This window comes from Rhincodon typus, chromosome 2 (genome assembly GCF_021869965.1).
Source record: "Rhincodon typus isolate 14 chromosome 2, sRhiTyp1.1, whole genome shotgun sequence".
NCBI classification, from domain to species: Eukaryota; Metazoa; Chordata; class Chondrichthyes; order Orectolobiformes; family Rhincodontidae; genus Rhincodon; species Rhincodon typus.
This window is the reverse complement of record NC_063333.1, coordinates 59,890,082-59,909,510: the sequence shown is the minus strand read 5'-3', so window position 1 is coordinate 59,909,510 and position 19,429 is coordinate 59,890,082. Positions and strand designations below refer to the sequence as shown.

General features: G+C 39.6%; 1 protein-coding gene across 1 annotated transcript in view; it reads right to left on the bottom strand.

Annotated features, from left to right (window-relative positions):
• adcy1a (adenylate cyclase 1a) overlaps positions 1-19,429 on the bottom strand; it is a 295,596-nt gene that overhangs the window by 190,851 nt on the left and 85,316 nt on the right. The window contains exon 6 of the mRNA XM_048608131.1: positions 7,835-7,962. Coding sequence (XP_048464088.1) covers positions 7,835-7,962 — 128 coding nt within the window. The remainder of the gene's footprint in view (positions 1-7,834; positions 7,963-19,429) is intronic.

Genomic DNA, 19,429 nt, shown 5'->3' with positions numbered 1-19,429 from the left:
ATGCCATCAGTTCCTTCATCTAGATCATTAATGTACAACGTGAGTAGTTGTGGTCCCAACACTGACCACTGTGAAAATCCAATAGTCACCAGCTGCCATCATGAAAAAAGACTCCTTTAACCCACTCTGCCTTCTGCCAGTCAGCCAATCCTCTATTCACAGCAGTATCTTGCCCCTGACACCATGAGCTCCTATCTTATTTAGCAACATCCTGTACGGCACCTTGCCAACAGCCTTCTGGAAATCTAAATAGATTATGTCCATTGGCTGTCTTTTGTCTAACTTGCTTGTTAGAATCCTCAAAGAATTCTAACTGGTATATCAGGCATAACCTCCCATTAATGAAGCTGTGCTGACTCAGCCCTAGTTTACCATGAACTTCCAAGTAAACTTCAATATCATCCTTAATAATGGACTCTAACTTCTTACAAATGACTGAGGTAAGGCCTATAATTTCCCATCCTCTGCCACCATCCCTTCATAAACAGGCGTGTTACATCAGTCTGAAGGACCCTCAGACCTTTTGGCTTCCCCAGCCCCTTTTCCTTGGTGATGGCCACTACAATTACCTCTGCTCCCTGACTCTCTTGAAGTTCTGGTACACTGTTCTTCCACTCTGAAGACTGATACAAAGTACCTATTCAGTTCCTCCACCATTTCTTCCTTCCCCATTTATCTTCTCTAGCCTAATTTCCCAGAGGTCCAATGTCGACATTTGTCTCTCTCTTACCTTTTATGTGTCTAAAAAGACTCTTGCAATCTTCTTTTGTATTACTAATTGGCTTACTCTCATGTTTAATCTTCTTCCCCCTTATTGATTTTTAGTTGTCCTCTGCTGGTTTTCAAAGCATTCCCAAACCTCTACCTTCCCACTAATCTTCACCACACTGATGTTTTCTGTTGCTTTTATGCTATCCCTGACTTCCCTCATCTTCCCTTGGTATGTTTCTTCTCCCTTGGGATAAATTTCTGCTGAGCTTCTGAATTACACCCAGCCATTGCTGTTACACTGTTTTCCCTGCTAGGCTCCTCTTCCAATCAATTCTGGCAAGCTCTTCCCTCATGTCTTTGTAGTCACCTTTAGTCAATTGTAATACTGTCACATCTGCTTCCAGCTTCTCCCTCTCAAACTGCTGGGTGAATTCTATCATATTATGGCCACTGACCCCTAGGGGTTCCTTCATCTTCAGCTCCCTAATCAAGTCTGCATCATTACATATCACCAAATCCAGAACTACCTGTACCCTAGTGGACTCTACCACAAGCTGTTCCAAAAAAACACCTTTTAAACATTCCATGAATTCCTTTTCTTGGCATCCCCTATCAACCTGATTTTCCCAGTCCACCTGCATATTGAAATCCCCCATGATTATCATAATTATGCCTTTTCAATCTCCTGATTTATTTTCGGTCCCATACTCTGTCTACTTCTATGAGGCCTGTACATGACTCCCATTAAGGTCCTTTTATCCTTTGTAGTGCCTCATCTCTATGCACATAGATTCAATCCCTATGTTGTTTCTTTCTATTAATTTATTTTCATTTCTCACTGACAAGGCAACCACTCCCCCTCTATAAAAGGATACAAATGCTTGTTATAAATGATAAAAGTTAAAATTATAGTCAAAGGAAAGATGGGGCTATTTAGGGACTAAAATGAAATTCCGTTTCAGATAGCTTAGCTGAAGGACAAAATGAGAACTTTGCATCTGTCTTCACATATAAAGAGAATTCTAATATTCCAGGAAAGGGGAGAGTAAAAAATTGGATGGCATTAAAATCAATACAGCATGCATTAAAACAATTGGCAATGCTCAGATTTGGAAAGTGACAATGTCCAGTTTAGATGCAACCAATGCAGAAGCTTATGTCACAGTCTTTCGATTCTCCTTGTACACTCTATAGTGATACCAGAGGATTGCAAATGTTACATCCATGTTGAACAGCAGGATAATGAACTTGGCAACTGCAGGTGAGTCAGTTTAACACTGTTGCTGGAGAACATTCAGGGTACAATTAATCATCACTTGAAAAAATATTGATTAACAGATGAGAGCCTAGATTTGATAAAAGCAAATTTTGTCTGAGAAACTTGATTTTTAATTTATTTGATGAAGCAACAATAAGGTCAGAGTTGAAAATTAGGGTTAAACCAATATTTAATAAAATGCCACATAATAGATTACTAAGCAGTGATAGTGTTGCTATGACGTTGGTTAATGAACAGAAAGCAGCAAATGGTAGGGAACGGTTGTTTTCTGGTTGAGTGAAAACTATACAACAGTTTTCCCCAGCAGGTGGTAATGGAACCATTGCTCTTTGTGTTATTTTTTAATGACTTGGTCTTGGATATTCATAGCTGACATGAAACTCAGTCATGAACAAAACAGGATGATAGTGGCAGACTTCAAGAGGACATAGGTAGACTCATGAAAATCATCAGACATATGACAAAGTACAGTTCATACAAAGAAGTCCGAACTGTACATTTTCAATGAAAGAATCTGGGGAAGCAATATAAACTGGTAAAATTTTCATGGGATTGCTGAACTAAAAGCTCACACAAAGTATATATAAAAATGGATTAATTGCTCTGAAGAAACCGAAAGAACTGTGGATGCTTTGAATCAAAACAAAAACAAAGTAGCTGGAAAAGCTCAGCAGGTCTGGCAGCATCTGCGAACTAAAAAACAGGGTTAACATTTTGGGTCCAGTGACCCTTCCTCAGAACGCTCTGTTGTAATTGCTCTGAATGTCAGAATGGCTGATTAAATAGCCACTGATCTTCCCTCATGTTGAGATGGGGCCAGTGATGTCAGTGGGTCATGTCAGGCTTCAGGATTGCATGTGCTGCTGATGTCACCTTGTTGCAGGTGCAGTGATGTCAACACCTTCACATGTGCAGACTACCTCACCTTTATCTCATGGTCATTAGCTTTTAAAAGCAATCAAGACCCTCCGTACTGTCTTGGCCAACTCCTGTTGCACTCCCTTCTGGCCCCTCATACTGATTCATTCTGGCACAGGTCTCTAGTGACAGTGCGGTTGGTCCTACATGATGCCTATTCTATTCCCATTATATGCTTGTTCTTGTCCTTGCTCAGTTCTCTAAGTCACTCTAGAGCCTCAGTAAGTAGCATCTGCTCTGTTGCTTTCTGCTAAACTTTCGAGTCATTAGTCTTCTACATGTTATCAGGAATTAATTTCCAGGACACTACCCAAATAACTTGGCAAAAATAATCGTAGGGCAATAAAAACTGCTGTTATCCCATCAAAAATCTTTCTCTTATTGCAGTCACTATAAAAATTCCTGTGACTTCCAAAATCGGCATTCTTTTGCGCATGCGTGAACTTGATGCCACGTGGAGGTGGCACTTTAACTATTCATAGCCAGATTTTAAAGTATTTGAAGTGGGACAGCCTAATAAAGCTGTTAAGATATACACACGATGCTTCTTTATAAATAGAGGCAGAGGCGTCAGTGCCAACCTGCCCATTGCCCTCACACCCCAACACCCATCCTCCCAATCTTCCAGGTGAAGTATTACATCTAATTCTGAGCACTATTTTAGCTGGGGTGTCAACAGCTTAGTGAAGAGGTGATTTGTCAAGTCCCTAGAATGGGAGGATTTCCATTGTGTCTAGTGATAAGGGAAGATTTGATTGACAATATCAAAATTATGAAGGAGTTTGGTCGAACAAGTAGGAAGAACTTGTTTCTAATGGCAGGAGCACTGGAAAGAATATGAATTTAAGGTAAATGACAAAAAGAACCAGAGAGGAGAGCAGTAGAACATTTTATTTTTTGTACTGAGTTATGATCTGGAATCCACTGCGTGAATGGGAGTTGGAAATAAATGTATAAATTCTTTGGAGAAAAAGAAAGTGATGTAATAGTAAAGAGGAAACAAAATTGCATGGCTATAGGGAAAGAGCAAGAAAGTCATATTAATTATATAGCTAATTCAAAGAAGCCAGCACACACACATTTTGGGCCTTATCTTCATGCTTTCATCCATATAAGAATTAAGGCAAGTAGGTTTTAAGATGACACCTGTTTCTACAATTCCCACCCCTTTTCCCATCACCAGCAATTTTTAACAATGTTAGATAAGGGTGTAGGTCGTGAGCCTTCATGTAGCATTTCCAACCTTGGCACCTCCGATGCTTAAACAGGCAAATGTGAGGTAGGTAAAAGCTTACTCACGAAGCAATTAGTTGGGGTCTGGAACACATTGTTTGGGAGTGTGGTGGAGGCATGTTCAACTGAAGCAGTCAAGAGGGCAATCGATGATTATTTTAGTAGTAACAGTGTTTAGGGTTATAGGGAAAAGGTACGAGAGTGGCATTCGATCAACATGTCCAGAGAACTGATGCAGACACAACATGGCAAATGGCCTCCTTTTACAACATAATCAGTTTGTGATTCTGTGATTTTAAAACTCCAACAATTTTGATGGAGGTATGCCAGCTTCTGAATGAGACATGGTTACTTGCAGCTCAGAGGAGTTATGAACCATGGATGAGCCAAAGTCTGGACTTGAAAACTTGTAGACAAGCAGGTCCAGAAGGTGTTATCGATATGCCATACTAAAATGTTGTGCAGTAAATTCAGTATGATTTTAACGCAGAAATTGATAATATGATTTTCTATTTAAAAGTTAAGGAACAGTTACAATGATCAGCGCTGTGAAAGAAAGTGTTCAATGTATTAGAGCAGGTTACCAAATGGATTAAGTACATAGTGAACATAGTGAAATCCAGATTTGACTATGTCAATCGTTTGCTGTGATTTAATCCTTTTTATAAAGAAGAACTAACAGTTTAGATATATGTTTTGCTGCTTTAAAGCTTGAACAGATGCCTTAGATCTTTGAAGCACTGCTTCTGCTGTTGAACAGATGGCTGAGCTCCTTTTATTTCTTCAAAGGTTTTAATGCATTCAGTTCTGAAGGTTTTGTTTACATAAACGTGCAATGGAATTGTATTATGCTTATCTGAGCTCCAAACCCCTGTAATGGACTTCAGCAGGGCTTGTTGACACTGTTGTCAAGAGAATTATGAATTTTTTTTAATCTTGATCACTTTATAAACATTTAATTTGTTCTAAAGCGGCTTTGAATGGCTTCCTGTTTATCTTAACAGTTCTATGATCATTTATAGGAATATGGAATTATGAAGTGTTTTTTGACTGATGGCTTCACCAAAATCTCAAATTTATCTCAATGTTATCATTCCACTCAAGAGTTCTGTATAGAATGTATACTAGATCAGTGAGCATGGGGAGTACTGAAGGACATGAGGGGCTATGGAGGGGGCATGTAGGTATAGGATTGGTGAGTGGATATAGGGCCATGGTGGTATGCAAAAGTAATGGAAGGGTAAAGATTTTTCTGCCTCATACTTCATCCCCTAAATGTAGATAATGTCCCAGGAAACTAAGGCCATCTCAGCATCTGCTCACCTCTAGTTCTGTCTTGGGTATGCTTCCAAAAGTGGTAGCTCCAATTCCAACCTGACCACACTCCCCTATGACAAAAATAATGTGGGCAGTCACTATGAAGTAGAAGGTAGGATCACAACATTTGGAAATAACCTGACACGTGATTCCCACCTTGAAGATTAAACTGTGGGCTTTTGATTAAATGGCCTCTTTTCATGCTGTATGATTTAGAATTTGAACTGTCGAGGAGCAAGCAATACATATCAGAATAGGAATAGTAAGAGGTGGCACTAAGAAAAGTCAGCACAGACCACTAAGGGTAATGGGGCAAGTAGGAAACACATTGAGATGTTACAGCACAGAAATAGGTCATATTGGTACAATAAGTCATATCATCAAAAGTCTATTCCTATATATACCTCCCAGTGTTTCCTATATCCCTTTCCCCTTTCTCTTCATCCACCTGCCCAATCTACACTTGAATGTCAGTGTGGCTTCTACCTCAATCATTAACCCTGGAAGTGAATTTGACAAATCTTTGCATGAAGTAAGTTATTCTGCCTTTTAAATCTCTTAGAATCACAGAGCTGTACAGCACAGAAACAGATCCTTCCATCCAACTTATCTGTGCCGACCAGATATCCTCAATTAATCTACTCTCATTTTCCAGCTGGCCCATATCCTTCTAAACCCCTTCTATCCATATATCCATCCAGATGCTTTTTCAGTGTTGTAATTGTACCAGCCTCCACCACTTCCTCTGGCAGCTTATTCCATACACGTACCACACTGTGTGTGAAAATGTTGCCCCTTAGGTACTTTTTAAATCTTTCTCCTCTCACCTTAAACCTCTGCTCTCTAGTTGTAGGCCTGGGGAAAAGATCTTGGCTACTCACCCTATCCATGCCCCTCATGATTTTATAAACTTCTATAAGGTCACATGTCAGCCTCTGACACTCCAGTTAAAATAGCCTCAGCCTATTCAGCATCTCCTTATAGCTCAAACCCTCCAATCCTGACAACATCCTTGTAAATCTTTTCGGAACCCTTTCAAGTTTCATATCATCCTTCCAACAGCAGGGAGACCAGAACTGCAATTAATCTTACTTTCAATCGTCTAACCTTTAGGCCCATAATTCTTGATCCCTTAGTGAATATAGAGTTTGCTTCATTCTGCCTTGTCTCACCCTTTCATAATTATAAATGCTTCTATTTTGTTATTCCATGATCTATGATGACTGAATAAAAAATTATTCAAATTGATGGCAAACCATAAGTTAATATGAATGAAATGATTACTGCTGCATTTCAGCAGTCTACAGCCTCTTCGGCATTATACCATGCAATTCCACATCAAAACGGTAACACCAAGTTAGATGGAGGTTCACTTCAGCAGTAGACTAATATATAGATGGTATAATGCTCCTTTCCATGTAAATCTACCAATATCAATAGGAGGTCTTGTGGTATAACGATACCAGTAGACCAGAAAATCCAGGTTTGTGTCCCCTGCCAGGACTTGTTGACTGTGGAAGGTGTAACATGGTCAAACAGCTTGATTTCAGACTGTAATGTAATATGCAAATCATTCAAATATGACTGATGGCAGAGAGGCAGAAGAGGGCAGTCTTCAGGTCAGCCATTCTACAGAAGACAATGGCAAACTTCTGCAGTATTTAATCCATTTGCATGAGCCAATCCAATGGATGTCCATGGCCCAATCCTCACAAATGAGGACAGGAGAAAAGACAGGCAGTCCACGATCAGTGCCATGAGATTCACCAATTTATGACAGTGCTGTTCCTTTATAACAACATCTCATAACATTAATTTTATCAGTTTTAGTATGAGTGTTTTCAGTGCTTAGGTCATGGTAACAGTCTTCCTCGTCACTTCGTCATTTATGTGGTTACTTAATTAATCTTTGAATGTGAGGTTACTGAGTCTTATTTCCCTACCAGCAAATGTTTCAATTGGGCCAGGCCAAGACCTTATTCAAGGTCATTTTGTAATTGATAAGCAAACAAGTCGACTGCTAAATCAGACTAACCACTTGTGCAAAAAATCTGTATCACGTGGCTTAGGTCAGGAAGAGCATAATAATTTTTGTCATATGTGACTTCGGCATGAAAGTAACATATTCTTCTTGTAGTCTTCTTGTACTACAGTTAAAGATCTGTTATTGTACTAACAAGACAACAAATTGTGCTATTGTACAAGTTATTGTTATTCATTCATATTTATGAAGTCATTATCAACCTTTGAGAACCGCTAATAAGCATGATTAGTTGTTATGAGTCTAGATATAAGTACTTGTACATTTTAGCTACCTTCAAAAATTATGACTAAGGCTGAAACAAGAATATTCTTCTTTGAAATTGAATTACTTACGTGATTGTGTCAATCATATCTAATCCCATTTCAACACAGCAATGAGCATGGTCAGTTTTTGGCTGAGTAAGACCTGATACACAATAATAGCAATCCCCAAGTATTTTAATCCTTCGACAGTGGTTCTCCTGTCACAGAAAGAAAAAAAAATGAAACATTTAATATTTAAGAAAGTAAACCATAGCCCTTCTAAGTTCTATCATGCATATTCTTCGAACAGTATTTTCTTAATTTACAAATGAAGGCCTATTAAATACTAATCAAATTGATTAAATAAAATTTAATTATTATTAAAATTGCAAATGTTGTGGAGATGTTCCACTTTTGAGTAAATTGTTTAATGTTGTCTCACTATGAATAATTATTTGTTTTAAAATAATAACTGACTGACTTACAGAAAATTCCTAATTGTTATGATCTTGAAGGGAACCAGTAACTTTTAAAGAAATTCCAGCTCCCATTTATGAATTGAAATAAATTAAACCATGCAAATAATCACAAAAGTTAAATAAAGTACATACAGCTAACTTAACAATATGCATTTTAAAAACATGCTTTAAACCCAAAAATCAGAGCACCACACTTCCTGTTCCAGTTTTACTTCCAATCAAGAGTTCTTCTGTATCAGAACATTGAGGGTTACAAAATCTTGAGGGATCCTGGGACAAAACCAAAATGAGCCAGGCATAATTTTAATTCATCTCAGTATTTCTACTATTCTTTGAGGTATGAGATTTCTTGGGGTCTTTCCATTCATATACATCTTGACAACTCTCCAACTCTTCATTAGCACCAAACAACTGTGGATTCCGCAGTTCATAGAGACTCCAATACAAAAATATCCTTGATAGCTCTTTGCTTCTGGTTCAAAGCTCCCTACAGATTTTGGCAAATTCTCTCATTGTTCCTGTTTCCTGTTTTTCCAGCTTCATACATAAACTGCATTCATAAAGCTGCTCCCAAACCAGCTCATGGTTTCTGTGAGAAAAGGCACTGACAAACTCAAAACAAAGTTTATGTCCCTACATAACCCATTTCCGTAGCAATTTATCATACCCAGGATGTTTCATTTAGAATTCTAAAACAATTACTTCCAACTTTAATAAAAACCGAAAGAACTGTGGATGCTGTAAATCAGGAACAAAGACAAAGTTCTGAGGAAGGGTCACCGGACCCGAAACGTTAACTTTCACTGATGCTGCTAGACCTACTGAGCTTTTCCAGCAACTTTGTTTTTGCTTACTTCCAACTTTAAACCTGTTTCTGGATATGAAAATTAATGGATACTCTCTGATCATCCCTTGTCTTCCCATTGTTTTTAAGCCTTCCTTTGATGTGAGAATAGAATAATTTAAACCTGTTATGAAGGCAACTGTAGATATTTTGCCTCCACTATGAATTATGATCAACGTTTAGCAAAATTTGCACTGGCTCTCCATTTTTCATTGTGGAATTCACTTTGGAATGGCCAGAAATGTCTTGAAGAAGGCAGACATCTTGCTGTCCCCATTCATCTGCTACCTTTGTTCTTCTCTCCAAAGGGATGTGGCTTTCAAAGGTACTGTCAAAGGAAGCTTGATCTTTTAAGATCCCTCTCCCATATCAACTAGCGAGACCTGCCGTCATGCCTGAAACACAGCCAGTTAAAAGAAATGGCTTTGCAGTTCAAAAGCAAGGGGAGCAATAATTGTAGCTCCTCTTCCCCACCATAAACCCACACCTCACCCAATCCCACCTAACTGCCTGTGCAGAAGGATATCCATAACTATGGCTGCTGCTGACACATCAGAATGATTTCCCATTTTACAATGTTGGTCTGGCAGCTGCAGTCTTTTGGTTTTGAAACATTTACAAATTCCACATTGAGGTGCTGTTTTTGAGCACACATGCTTCAGCAAACTTCCCTCCCTTGTGGAGGATTTCTTATTGTCCATCCCTCTGACCATTGAGGGCCTTAGAACATCATATTGCATGACCATTCCTGACAGATGTTATGGGATCTGGATTCAATCCTGGCTCTGAGATCCTGATTCTAAAACTCCTGTGTCATATATTTCTCATGAAAAGTCAAGTGGCAACTAATTTAGCCCTGATAGTGGATTATTTAAGAACCTGTAATCAAGGAAACATTTTCATTTTTTATGGAACTTACACATATTCCTTCAAAATGCTTGAAAATAGTAAAATGAAGTATGAAGCAAGTCTCAATGAAGATAATCTTTTAAAACATAATGTCAAAATGATTGTTTTTTGCTCCATCTGAAAATCTGACTGCAATGTTCAGAACAGGTGTGCTTGAGCAGTATACTCACAAGTGAAAATTCGGGGTTATTGCCAGTTCAGTCTTAGAGATTTGCTCAAATAAATAACTTCAGGGATGAATATCAAGTATCAAGGAGACTTGTGTATTTTGTAGTTACACAAGTAACTCAAGTAAGGTGAACATTTTCTTGACCACATAAATAGTTTGCACTGAGATAAATTGAGCCTCTGCAGACAAACATGGAAGGCACTCCCAGCATTTGCCTGCAGGTGTCCAACTTCCCACTGTGATAGCTTTTGGTGATGGTATTGTATCAGCATTTATCAGTGAAACACCCAAAAGGAAATGAAGTCTTGACTATAGAGAGCTAACTGTAAGGGTGTCATTATAGTTTATGGGTGATATGTGAGAATGTATAATCAGGTTCTGGATTCTTCCTTTCAATTCTGTCTCCATCATGTTGTTTTCATAGAATCCTTCCAGTGCAGCTATAGGACATTTGGTCCATCCAGTCTGCACCAAACCACTGAACGGTATCCTACCCAGGATCATCCCTCCACCCTATCCACATGGCTAATCCATCTAGCCTGCATTTCCCTGGACACTACAGGGCAATTTATCATGTCTAATCCACCTAACCTGCACGTCTTTGGACTGTGGCAGGGAACCAGAGCATCTGGCAGAAACCCATGTAGACATGGGGAAAACATGCAAACTCCACACACACACAGTCACCCAAAGCTGGGATTGAACCTGGGCCTCTGGTGCTGTGAGACAGCAGTGCTAACCACTGTGCCATTGTGTCGCCCAATGCAATGCTTACAGCTAAACTCACTTGCAAAACATTTTCATTTAAAGTGCCTGGGCACAACCTCTCCCAACAGATTCCTTGTCCTGAATCTCCTACTTGCTTACTTAGTCATCATTCTATCCTCTTCCCACTTTCCCAGTCATAATCCTGGCCACCCCACAGTTCCCAAAGTTTTCTTTTGTGTCACCCCTTCTGCCTGGCCTCAGACCGGAGACTTTGTTTCCCTTCTGAATGAGCTGCAGCACATTATTTTTCATTGAAAGATCGAATTTTGCTGTACTTCAGACTGTTTTTTACAGCTACATGCCTGGCTTCAAATAACCGCACTCACAATCAAATTTTTAATCCGCACTTAGTATAATTGATCAGTGATTCCAGTTATTCAGAGACTATGACAATTTACAGAGCTAGTCTGTAATTTCTTAAATTCTATTTTATTATTAATAACAAACAAGGAAAATAGTTCATTGATTACTCTCTTTATAAAGCATTACACATGGGAGCTTTTTCCACATGATGATTGCCACAGCATCACCACAGTCACCAAAATATTTAATAAAGCTTGAAAATTCTTATTTTCAAGGATTTCAGCATGCAACTAAAGCCATTAGTAGGTGGCTCAAGTTAGTCTCTTTGCACATCTGCTTTTAGTCACTATTTTTATTCAATTTTCATTTTGTTAACAAAATTTTGAATTAATTCTTTTGCATTGCCTAGAGATGTCAGTCATTCAATGATTCAATCCTCAATCATGCTCGATAAAGCACTTTCTTATACATGAGTCTCCACAGCAGCTCTACGGAGGCAGCCAAGTCCTCACATGCAGAAACCATGACAGCGAATAGAACTTTTTCAGAGTCTCCAGCCTGTATTCGAGTTTAATGAGGGCCTCTGACATCACTGACTGATGTTTCCCTCCTTGCCTCTGCATCTCCAATGTGTCTCCTTTGACTGAATCCAGAGGTGTAGCATGGGAGAGTGCAGAAATCTGGTCTCCAGCAGACTGTTAAGTGTCAGAGATCTCTGTATTGTGTCTTCCGCTGTCTGTGGACCTGCATCGTGTCTTGGTCGACAGCCTGTAACTCCAAGCCTAATCTCAAACCTATCTCCACTGAGGACAGTGTCTCTGTACTGGAGGAGTTGTTCATCCTCTGAGGTTTCCGAAGGTTCATCCTCAGAGGCGATGGTGCTGGTGCTTCAGCCGGAGGCTCAGGAAGAGGTGGATGATGGGGAAAAGACTGCTTTTTTTTTGGTATTACAGCTGTTAGTTCCTGGAATGGGAAAAAGCTGAAATTAGCTGCTGCCCATGCATGCCTCCTTGTCTAACCAATTTCTCACTGTCTGCACAACTGACAACAGTAGGTTGGAGGTATCTTCATGAGCTTTCTGCACAGGTCCAATCTCCCCATCAGCACATATATTGCCACAGCCATCCTCTGCCAGCTTTGTGACCTCCTTGTCAAAAGGGGTGAAGATGTGAATAACTGGCATCCTCCACTAGTAATGAAGCACTTCCTCCTCTCAAGGGCATTCTTCTGAGAAAAGAAGGGGTTGAGTTCACCCACTGCAAAGGGTGATAGAACACTTAATGAACATTCACAGCTAAACCAGGATCTGAGCACTCCACAGTACCTGATGAACAAGCGCTTGGAAAGTGGTAGAATATTAACAGCATATGGCAGCTGTCACAGCTTTAATTCACATCTAATCTGACATATCTGTGCACTGACATGGGCAGACTGAGTGATGCCCCTAACAAGTGTCAGCTTGCAGTGAGTGGATGGTGTCACATACCCCTCTAGAGCACAGGAAATTAGTCATCCTCTTCCTGCAATGGATCCAGGTACTTTTATGAAGTCCCTGAATGTAGCAGTGAACTGCTTTGGTCAGAAGCCTTCTGCAGCCATCCCTGGGGAAGTGGTTCTCCCACTTCTCCTGGACAGCTTGGAGTAGAGATCTTGCTGAACAAAACTGCAAGTTTCTTTATGCTGTGAGAAATCTCCTGCACAAATGGGGCACACCAGCAGAGGGTGAATGATCCTCATGGCTTGGAATGAGGGAATCCCTGTCTGGGTGACCTTCAAATATGGATTTCCAGACTTGGCCCTGGAACATCCCAGCGAAAGTGAGAACACCCTGCCCACCCCTGCCTCGTAGGATCTGCCATTCTTTTCTCCACTACTAAAATGACTTGCATACACAATCAACTGAAAACTATGTGATCACATGGGAAATTCCTACCAATGCCTAAGCAGAAATGACTCCCGCTTCCATGCCCACCTCCAGGCCTGGGCTCCACAATGAAAGATTGCGTACATAGATTCTTTAACCTCAGTATTTATGGAAAGGCAGGGAAGGCAGAGAAGAAGTCAAAAATGCTACCATAAGTTGACAAAGCTGAGTCACGACAGTCCCAATGAACTCAATGAACATCTGACCAGCAGGTGAGAATTTAGTGTAGTTACTGTTCTCTGAACTATTTATGTAATCTCAAACAAGGCACATGAGTGGCTTAATTTGCTCTGACCATTAAAAGAAATTAGTGCTCACTGGAAAGAACAGGTTCCAATGTTATTCATTCAGCAGAAATTTTTGCCATGGTAGAGTTCTCCAGATAAAATTTTCTTTACTTTATCTTGTTCCTTTGAGTGGATGAAAGAACACTTGCCAGAAACTGAAGGATTCTTCTTCAAATGTGCAGATCAGGCATTGGCAACATCATCAAGCTTAGTTATTTATTTGATTTGAACCAGATGCCTGTACATTTCAGCCATTTTGGCTTTTTCACTAGCAATAAAACAATTCAAAAGACCTCGGATTGAGCAGTAAGAGAGCTCCCCCAAAGTCCATGATGATACATCACTCTCCCTGTGGCTTAGTCATTTCCTTCCCCTGATCACAAGCCCCTCCTTAACCTCTTACTGCAACTTTTCTGAATTCCAATGGTCCTTGGTGGCATTGCCTCATATTCCACTACCGCTTTCTGCGGATTCTGGCAAGAAACTGATTATTCTATGCTGATAAAGTAGAGAACCTCCAAAATTAAAAGCTGACTGGGTGGAGACACTTTGATGCTCTCCACATCCTCCACCATACCACTCTGAATTAAAATAGGTTTACCTATAATTCTACCCAAGGAAACTAGCTGCAATGCTTACCAATCCACTGATTTGTTCATTTTCTTTTCTGCATGTCAAACAACAATTAACAGGAAATATCCAAATTTTCTCAGGATTCACATGTCACATACTGCATTTCTATCATACAAGTAAAGCATGTGTAAGACCACTGGAGAAGCACAGCTGAGCCCAACAAGTTGATAACACATATTTGCTGAACACTTTGAAAGAAATAACAGTCGCCAGCAGTGTGGAAGGTGGAAGGGTCAAGAGTTCAAGATCCAATGAGTACAGGCAAAGTGGCTCCTTCTAGGACCTCACTGTTGAATGATGTTAAGGAAACCCTGCCTTAATTGGAACCCAATCTCAATATGTCGCAACTCCTGGAAGGCAGCTACAGCTAAGGCAGTGCATCTGAACAATACCTCACAAAACCTTTGAAGCAGCAATAAACATCAATTGATTAGCTGGTGTACTGTCACCCAACTTCACACTGTCCTTTCTCTTCCATGTTTTCAGCTAGAGATTCAATTAACTGGTCAGGGCCTTCCCTGTCTAGAAAGCACCATTGACTCAACGTAGATTACATTTGATTAGCAAAGGTGATGTTGTCTTGACAACAAAAGTGTTAAAGCATCCTTAATATTTATATAGCATCAGGCCATAAGCCAGGAACCTGCCCTAATCCAGTTTTAATTAATAAACTTACTCACAAAGATGCTACAGAATGGCTGGCATGGGAAGAATTAAAATAAATCATATGGGTGCAGTAGGTGGTGTTCTCGAGAGATCAGAACTGTAAATGTTGTTGGAACAGAACAGACGGAACTATGTGACTTTGCTGACTAGGAGTAGTTGATGATGACACTGGAGCTCAGGAAGGATATAACTGCCTTAGAGGGGTTATAGTGTAGCTTTAATCAGTCTGATGCTGGCTTGGATTCACAGAATTATATTTTGCAGACATTCATAAAATTTGGCTTGAGTTTTTAAATTTGAAATTTAAAGGATGATCTGGTGTTTGAAATGTGTAAAATGGTTCAGTGTGTTGATGCAGAGAAACTTATCCTGAAAGGGAGGAATCGACAATGAGAATACAAAATCTTAAAGTTAAGAAATTAGCATTTAGTGGAAAGATTGAAGAGCTTTTTTTGCAAAATAATAGTGCAAATTTGGAGTTATCGTCATCCAAAAGATTGCAGATTCTGGGACAATGAGAACTTTCCAGGCTGAGATGAAGAGATTTTTAAGAAATAGAGTCATACCGTAGTACGGCATGGAAACAGGCCCTTCGGCCCAAGCTGGTCAATGCTGACCATGGTGCCCAATCAGCTAGTTCCAACTGCCCGCATTTGGTCCATATCCCTCTAAGCCTGCCCCATCCATATACCTATCTAAATGGTTTTTAAATGTTGCTATTATACCTGACTCGACCACTTTCTCTGGTAGCCCATTCCATGTACGCATCACTCTCTGCGTGAAGAAATTGCCCCTAAAGTCCTTTTTAAGTTTTTCCCCTCTCACCTTAAACCTATGCCCTCTAGTTTTCAATTCCCCATCCTTGGGAAAAAAACTATATGCATTCATCCTACCTAAACCCCTCATGATTTTGTACACCTCAATAAGGTGTATAATGACATCAAAATGATATCAAAAGACATTGACTGAAGACAATAAGGTTGAACGACATATTAGCTATGGCTGAAATGAATGACCTACTGCTGTTTCTATGAAACCAGGTGTTTGAAATGGTATGGTCCCTCTTCATAAATGTTTCACCTCGTTGATCACAATTTTTAAAAATAGATCGTGCCAGTTAATAATCAATTTCAAGAAATGCTTATTGTTCAACTGGTGTACTGTCCAAAATTTATATTTCAACCAATACCAATGAAACAAATAATTTGGTTATTATTCAAATTGCTTTTGTGGGACCTTGCAGTACACAAATTAGCTGTTGGGCTTTTGTACATTACAAAAGTGTCTACACTTCAAAAGTATACCTTTAACTATGAGACACTTGGATCATCTTGAGAATGGGAAGCATACCATATAAATATTAATTATTTTTCCTTTTCTATTTTCTTGGGTGTACACCAAAGTGTACCCATTGATTTGATCCCGCAAATGGCATGAAAACTTTTGATTTCATTGGAAGAACATTGAACAGGTTCCTTCACAGATGGGGATTTATATTTCACTAGATTTTCCAATGACTAGCAAAACCAAATGGTCCAGTGCCTCATAGTGTAGACCCAGAAAATCCCTCTATATTTTCCCATTTTATAAAGGGTTGTGGCCAAGATATTGTGCTCATACTGTTTATTTACCACATCATAATGTAATGGCCTGATTTCATGCATTACACCTTTGAGCCATAGAGTTCATTGCATTGTTCAAGTATTCCATGTTTGATTATATTTGTCTGTTCACTGCTCACCATTTATAATCTTAGTGGAAAAAGCTTTTCATCTTGCACTCATCAAGATAATTCATGACAATTACTAATGGAAAATAACTTGCATGAGAAGAGACTGGTGATTGATTGTGAAGTGGACTTTGATTGACAGAGGCATTGCTATGGATAATGCACCAGTTAGGTGATGACTGAGAGTTAACTGCTGAGCTTCGTTTAAAATTGAACCACGCAGGTTGACTCTGATTGGATAAGGCAATGTCCTGAGAAATGACCAGTGTGTAGCTGTCACCTATTTTGTTGAATTGAAACAGGGCAGTGCATGTTCATGTTCTTTCTGCCTGCAAAGAACAGGGCCGTTTATTAATAAATGTATTTTCCAGTACGTGCAAGTGCACCACATTGACTGACAATCCTAAACTGATTGTCCGCCTTATTCAGTGGACAGCAGGGTTATTTTGAAACTGTCTAAACACAGAATTACCTGTAATGATGAACACTGCGTTTTGAGCTTTGAAAACACAGGCTCTTTGAACTCGGTTAACCTGCTGGTTGTGAAGTGATGCAGGGATATGCTATCTGATATGATCTGTCAGGCTTTGAGATGTAGAGCCTAAATACCTAGCGTCAACCTGTCACTGCAGTTTATATACCACATTACTCATTGGTGTGATAGGCAGAACATCTTTTTGGCTTGACAGGACCATCCTGTTTGTGGTGAAAACCATTTGTGCTGTGACAGCTAGCTTCACCCTTACCTTACCTTTCCAAGGAAATCTCAGGTAGACAGGGCACTTTTTGTGACCAAATAAGGAACACTTTGTTTGTTAATGAATATCATGGAAAACACAGTGAGGAGTGATCTGATCAGAGTAGCCATTATCCTGCAGGATGGCTGTGAACAAATAAACAAAACACTCAGACAGACAGAGTAAGCAAGAAAGAGAGAGAGGCTAAACTGAGGCTAGCTGCTTTAAGCATAAGAGGAGACAGAAAATAAAGTTCAATGCTCACACAGGAATTTGCCCTTAAACTATACATACGTCGAAGGCACAAAACAAAACGGTCACGTTGTCATTCTCTTGTGTATTCTGATGTTAACCATCAGAGACTCATCTGCGAAGCAAGATATTTTAAGATCTCTTGGCCCCATGTGATTCATTATTTGTTCTACTGGATTGGAATATTGAGCTCTTTTAGTGTTTTATGCTAATTAAAGGAGTTGAACAGTGTTAATACATGTACATTTTTACTGATAGTTCAATTGTGTTATTTATTATATAATGAATAGAATACTTAGACTACTTGCATATTCCTGTCAGTGCACTAATCAAGGAGGAAAAAAAATCTTCATGTGATACCTAAGTGAACTGAAAGTTCATTAAATCCCCAATACATTTTAAACTAAATGTACTCAAGTAAAATCTATGAACAGAATCAATTGACCCCATGGAGATGAGTTTGGTGGTGGGGGACTGGCCAAATTAAAATCTGGAAAAGCAAATCAGAACGTGGGAGGTTTCATTTTCTAAGGAAATCAGCACCTGAGGGATGTAGCTTTAAAGGGCTTGGAGGTTTGGGTGGGGATGGTGGGAATGTGACATCTGACAGACACTGATATCCCTTTCCTCGACCACCTGCCTGGTTTTCTCCAACCAGTTACCCACTCCCTCAATGTCATCCTCACTTACCTGTGGCCTGGCACTCCTTGTAATTCCTGGAACTCTGGTGGGTATACTGTTGGCAGTTGTCATAGTTTCCAGGGGCACTAGACAGCAATGGAGTGCTGCTGACATCTGAGCCAAAACGCCAGGAAGATCCTGCAGCTGACCTGATGGGCACTTAATTTCAGTGTGCCTTCCCTAACAGAGGTGATGTGAGGGCCTCGCCAGGTCTTCAGCTGGCAGACAAGACCTCCATCTCCTGGAGTAAACTCTGCTCTCCGGCTTTAAATATAGCACATTTAAATATAGCACATAAATATGTGCAGAAGTAAAGACGTTCCATTTCTAACTGGCTCATGATTTCCAGGAAACAAATTCTGAAAAAGGATTGGACATGCAGTGGAAGGAAGTTAACTTGAAGCATTGCACATAAGAGTGAGGAATGGGACTGATGGCATTGTTCTATAACAAGCCAGGATGGGCTCATTGGACAAAATGTTCTCCTTCTGTATCATAAAGATGCAGTGATTCAATGAAAAGTGCATACAACATGCTGTGAACACCTATAATAATCTTTACCATATTACAGTACTGTTTGTCACATCGCAATTGCATTCATTTCTGTGTCTAATATGTTAACTTTACACCATAATTGACATTGAGTCACATATTATTGCCTATAGTATAAATATAATTTAAAATAGTGAAGACAGTGCTGCAGTGGTAATTTTACTGCACTAGTAACCCCAAGGCCCAGGCTAAGGAGAAGATGGGCTCAAAACAGCCATGTCAGTTAATGAAATTTGAATTCCATAAAATCTGAATTTAGAAGCTAGTCTAATCATGACCATGCTGCACTGTTACAAAGATCCATCTGGTTTACTAATGTTCTTGTGGAAAAGAAATCTGCCATCTTTATCTAGTCTGGCCTATCTTTGACTCCAGGTCCACAGCAATGCAGTTGACTCTTATCTGCCCTCAGAACCATTTAGTTCAAGGGTAATCTAGGGACACAACACTCATTGGCCTTGCCAGTGACAAACACATCCAATAGAGGAACAAATAAAATGTTTGTTCCAGTTTATAAATATGCTAAATGAGAATTTGTCACGTGTGAATAATTTTCTGAGTTCAAGCATCAAGCATAAACAACAAACATTTAATAACATCGAGTGACATGTATCTCCAAACAGAGTGAATGCAATCACCTAAAGCTGTAAAAGGAGCTGAATCATTGCAATGTTTATTTCTGGACTAATACAACGTGTTTTAAAAAAATGAGATGGAACTCCCTCTTCAAACCTTCCACATGGTATGACATT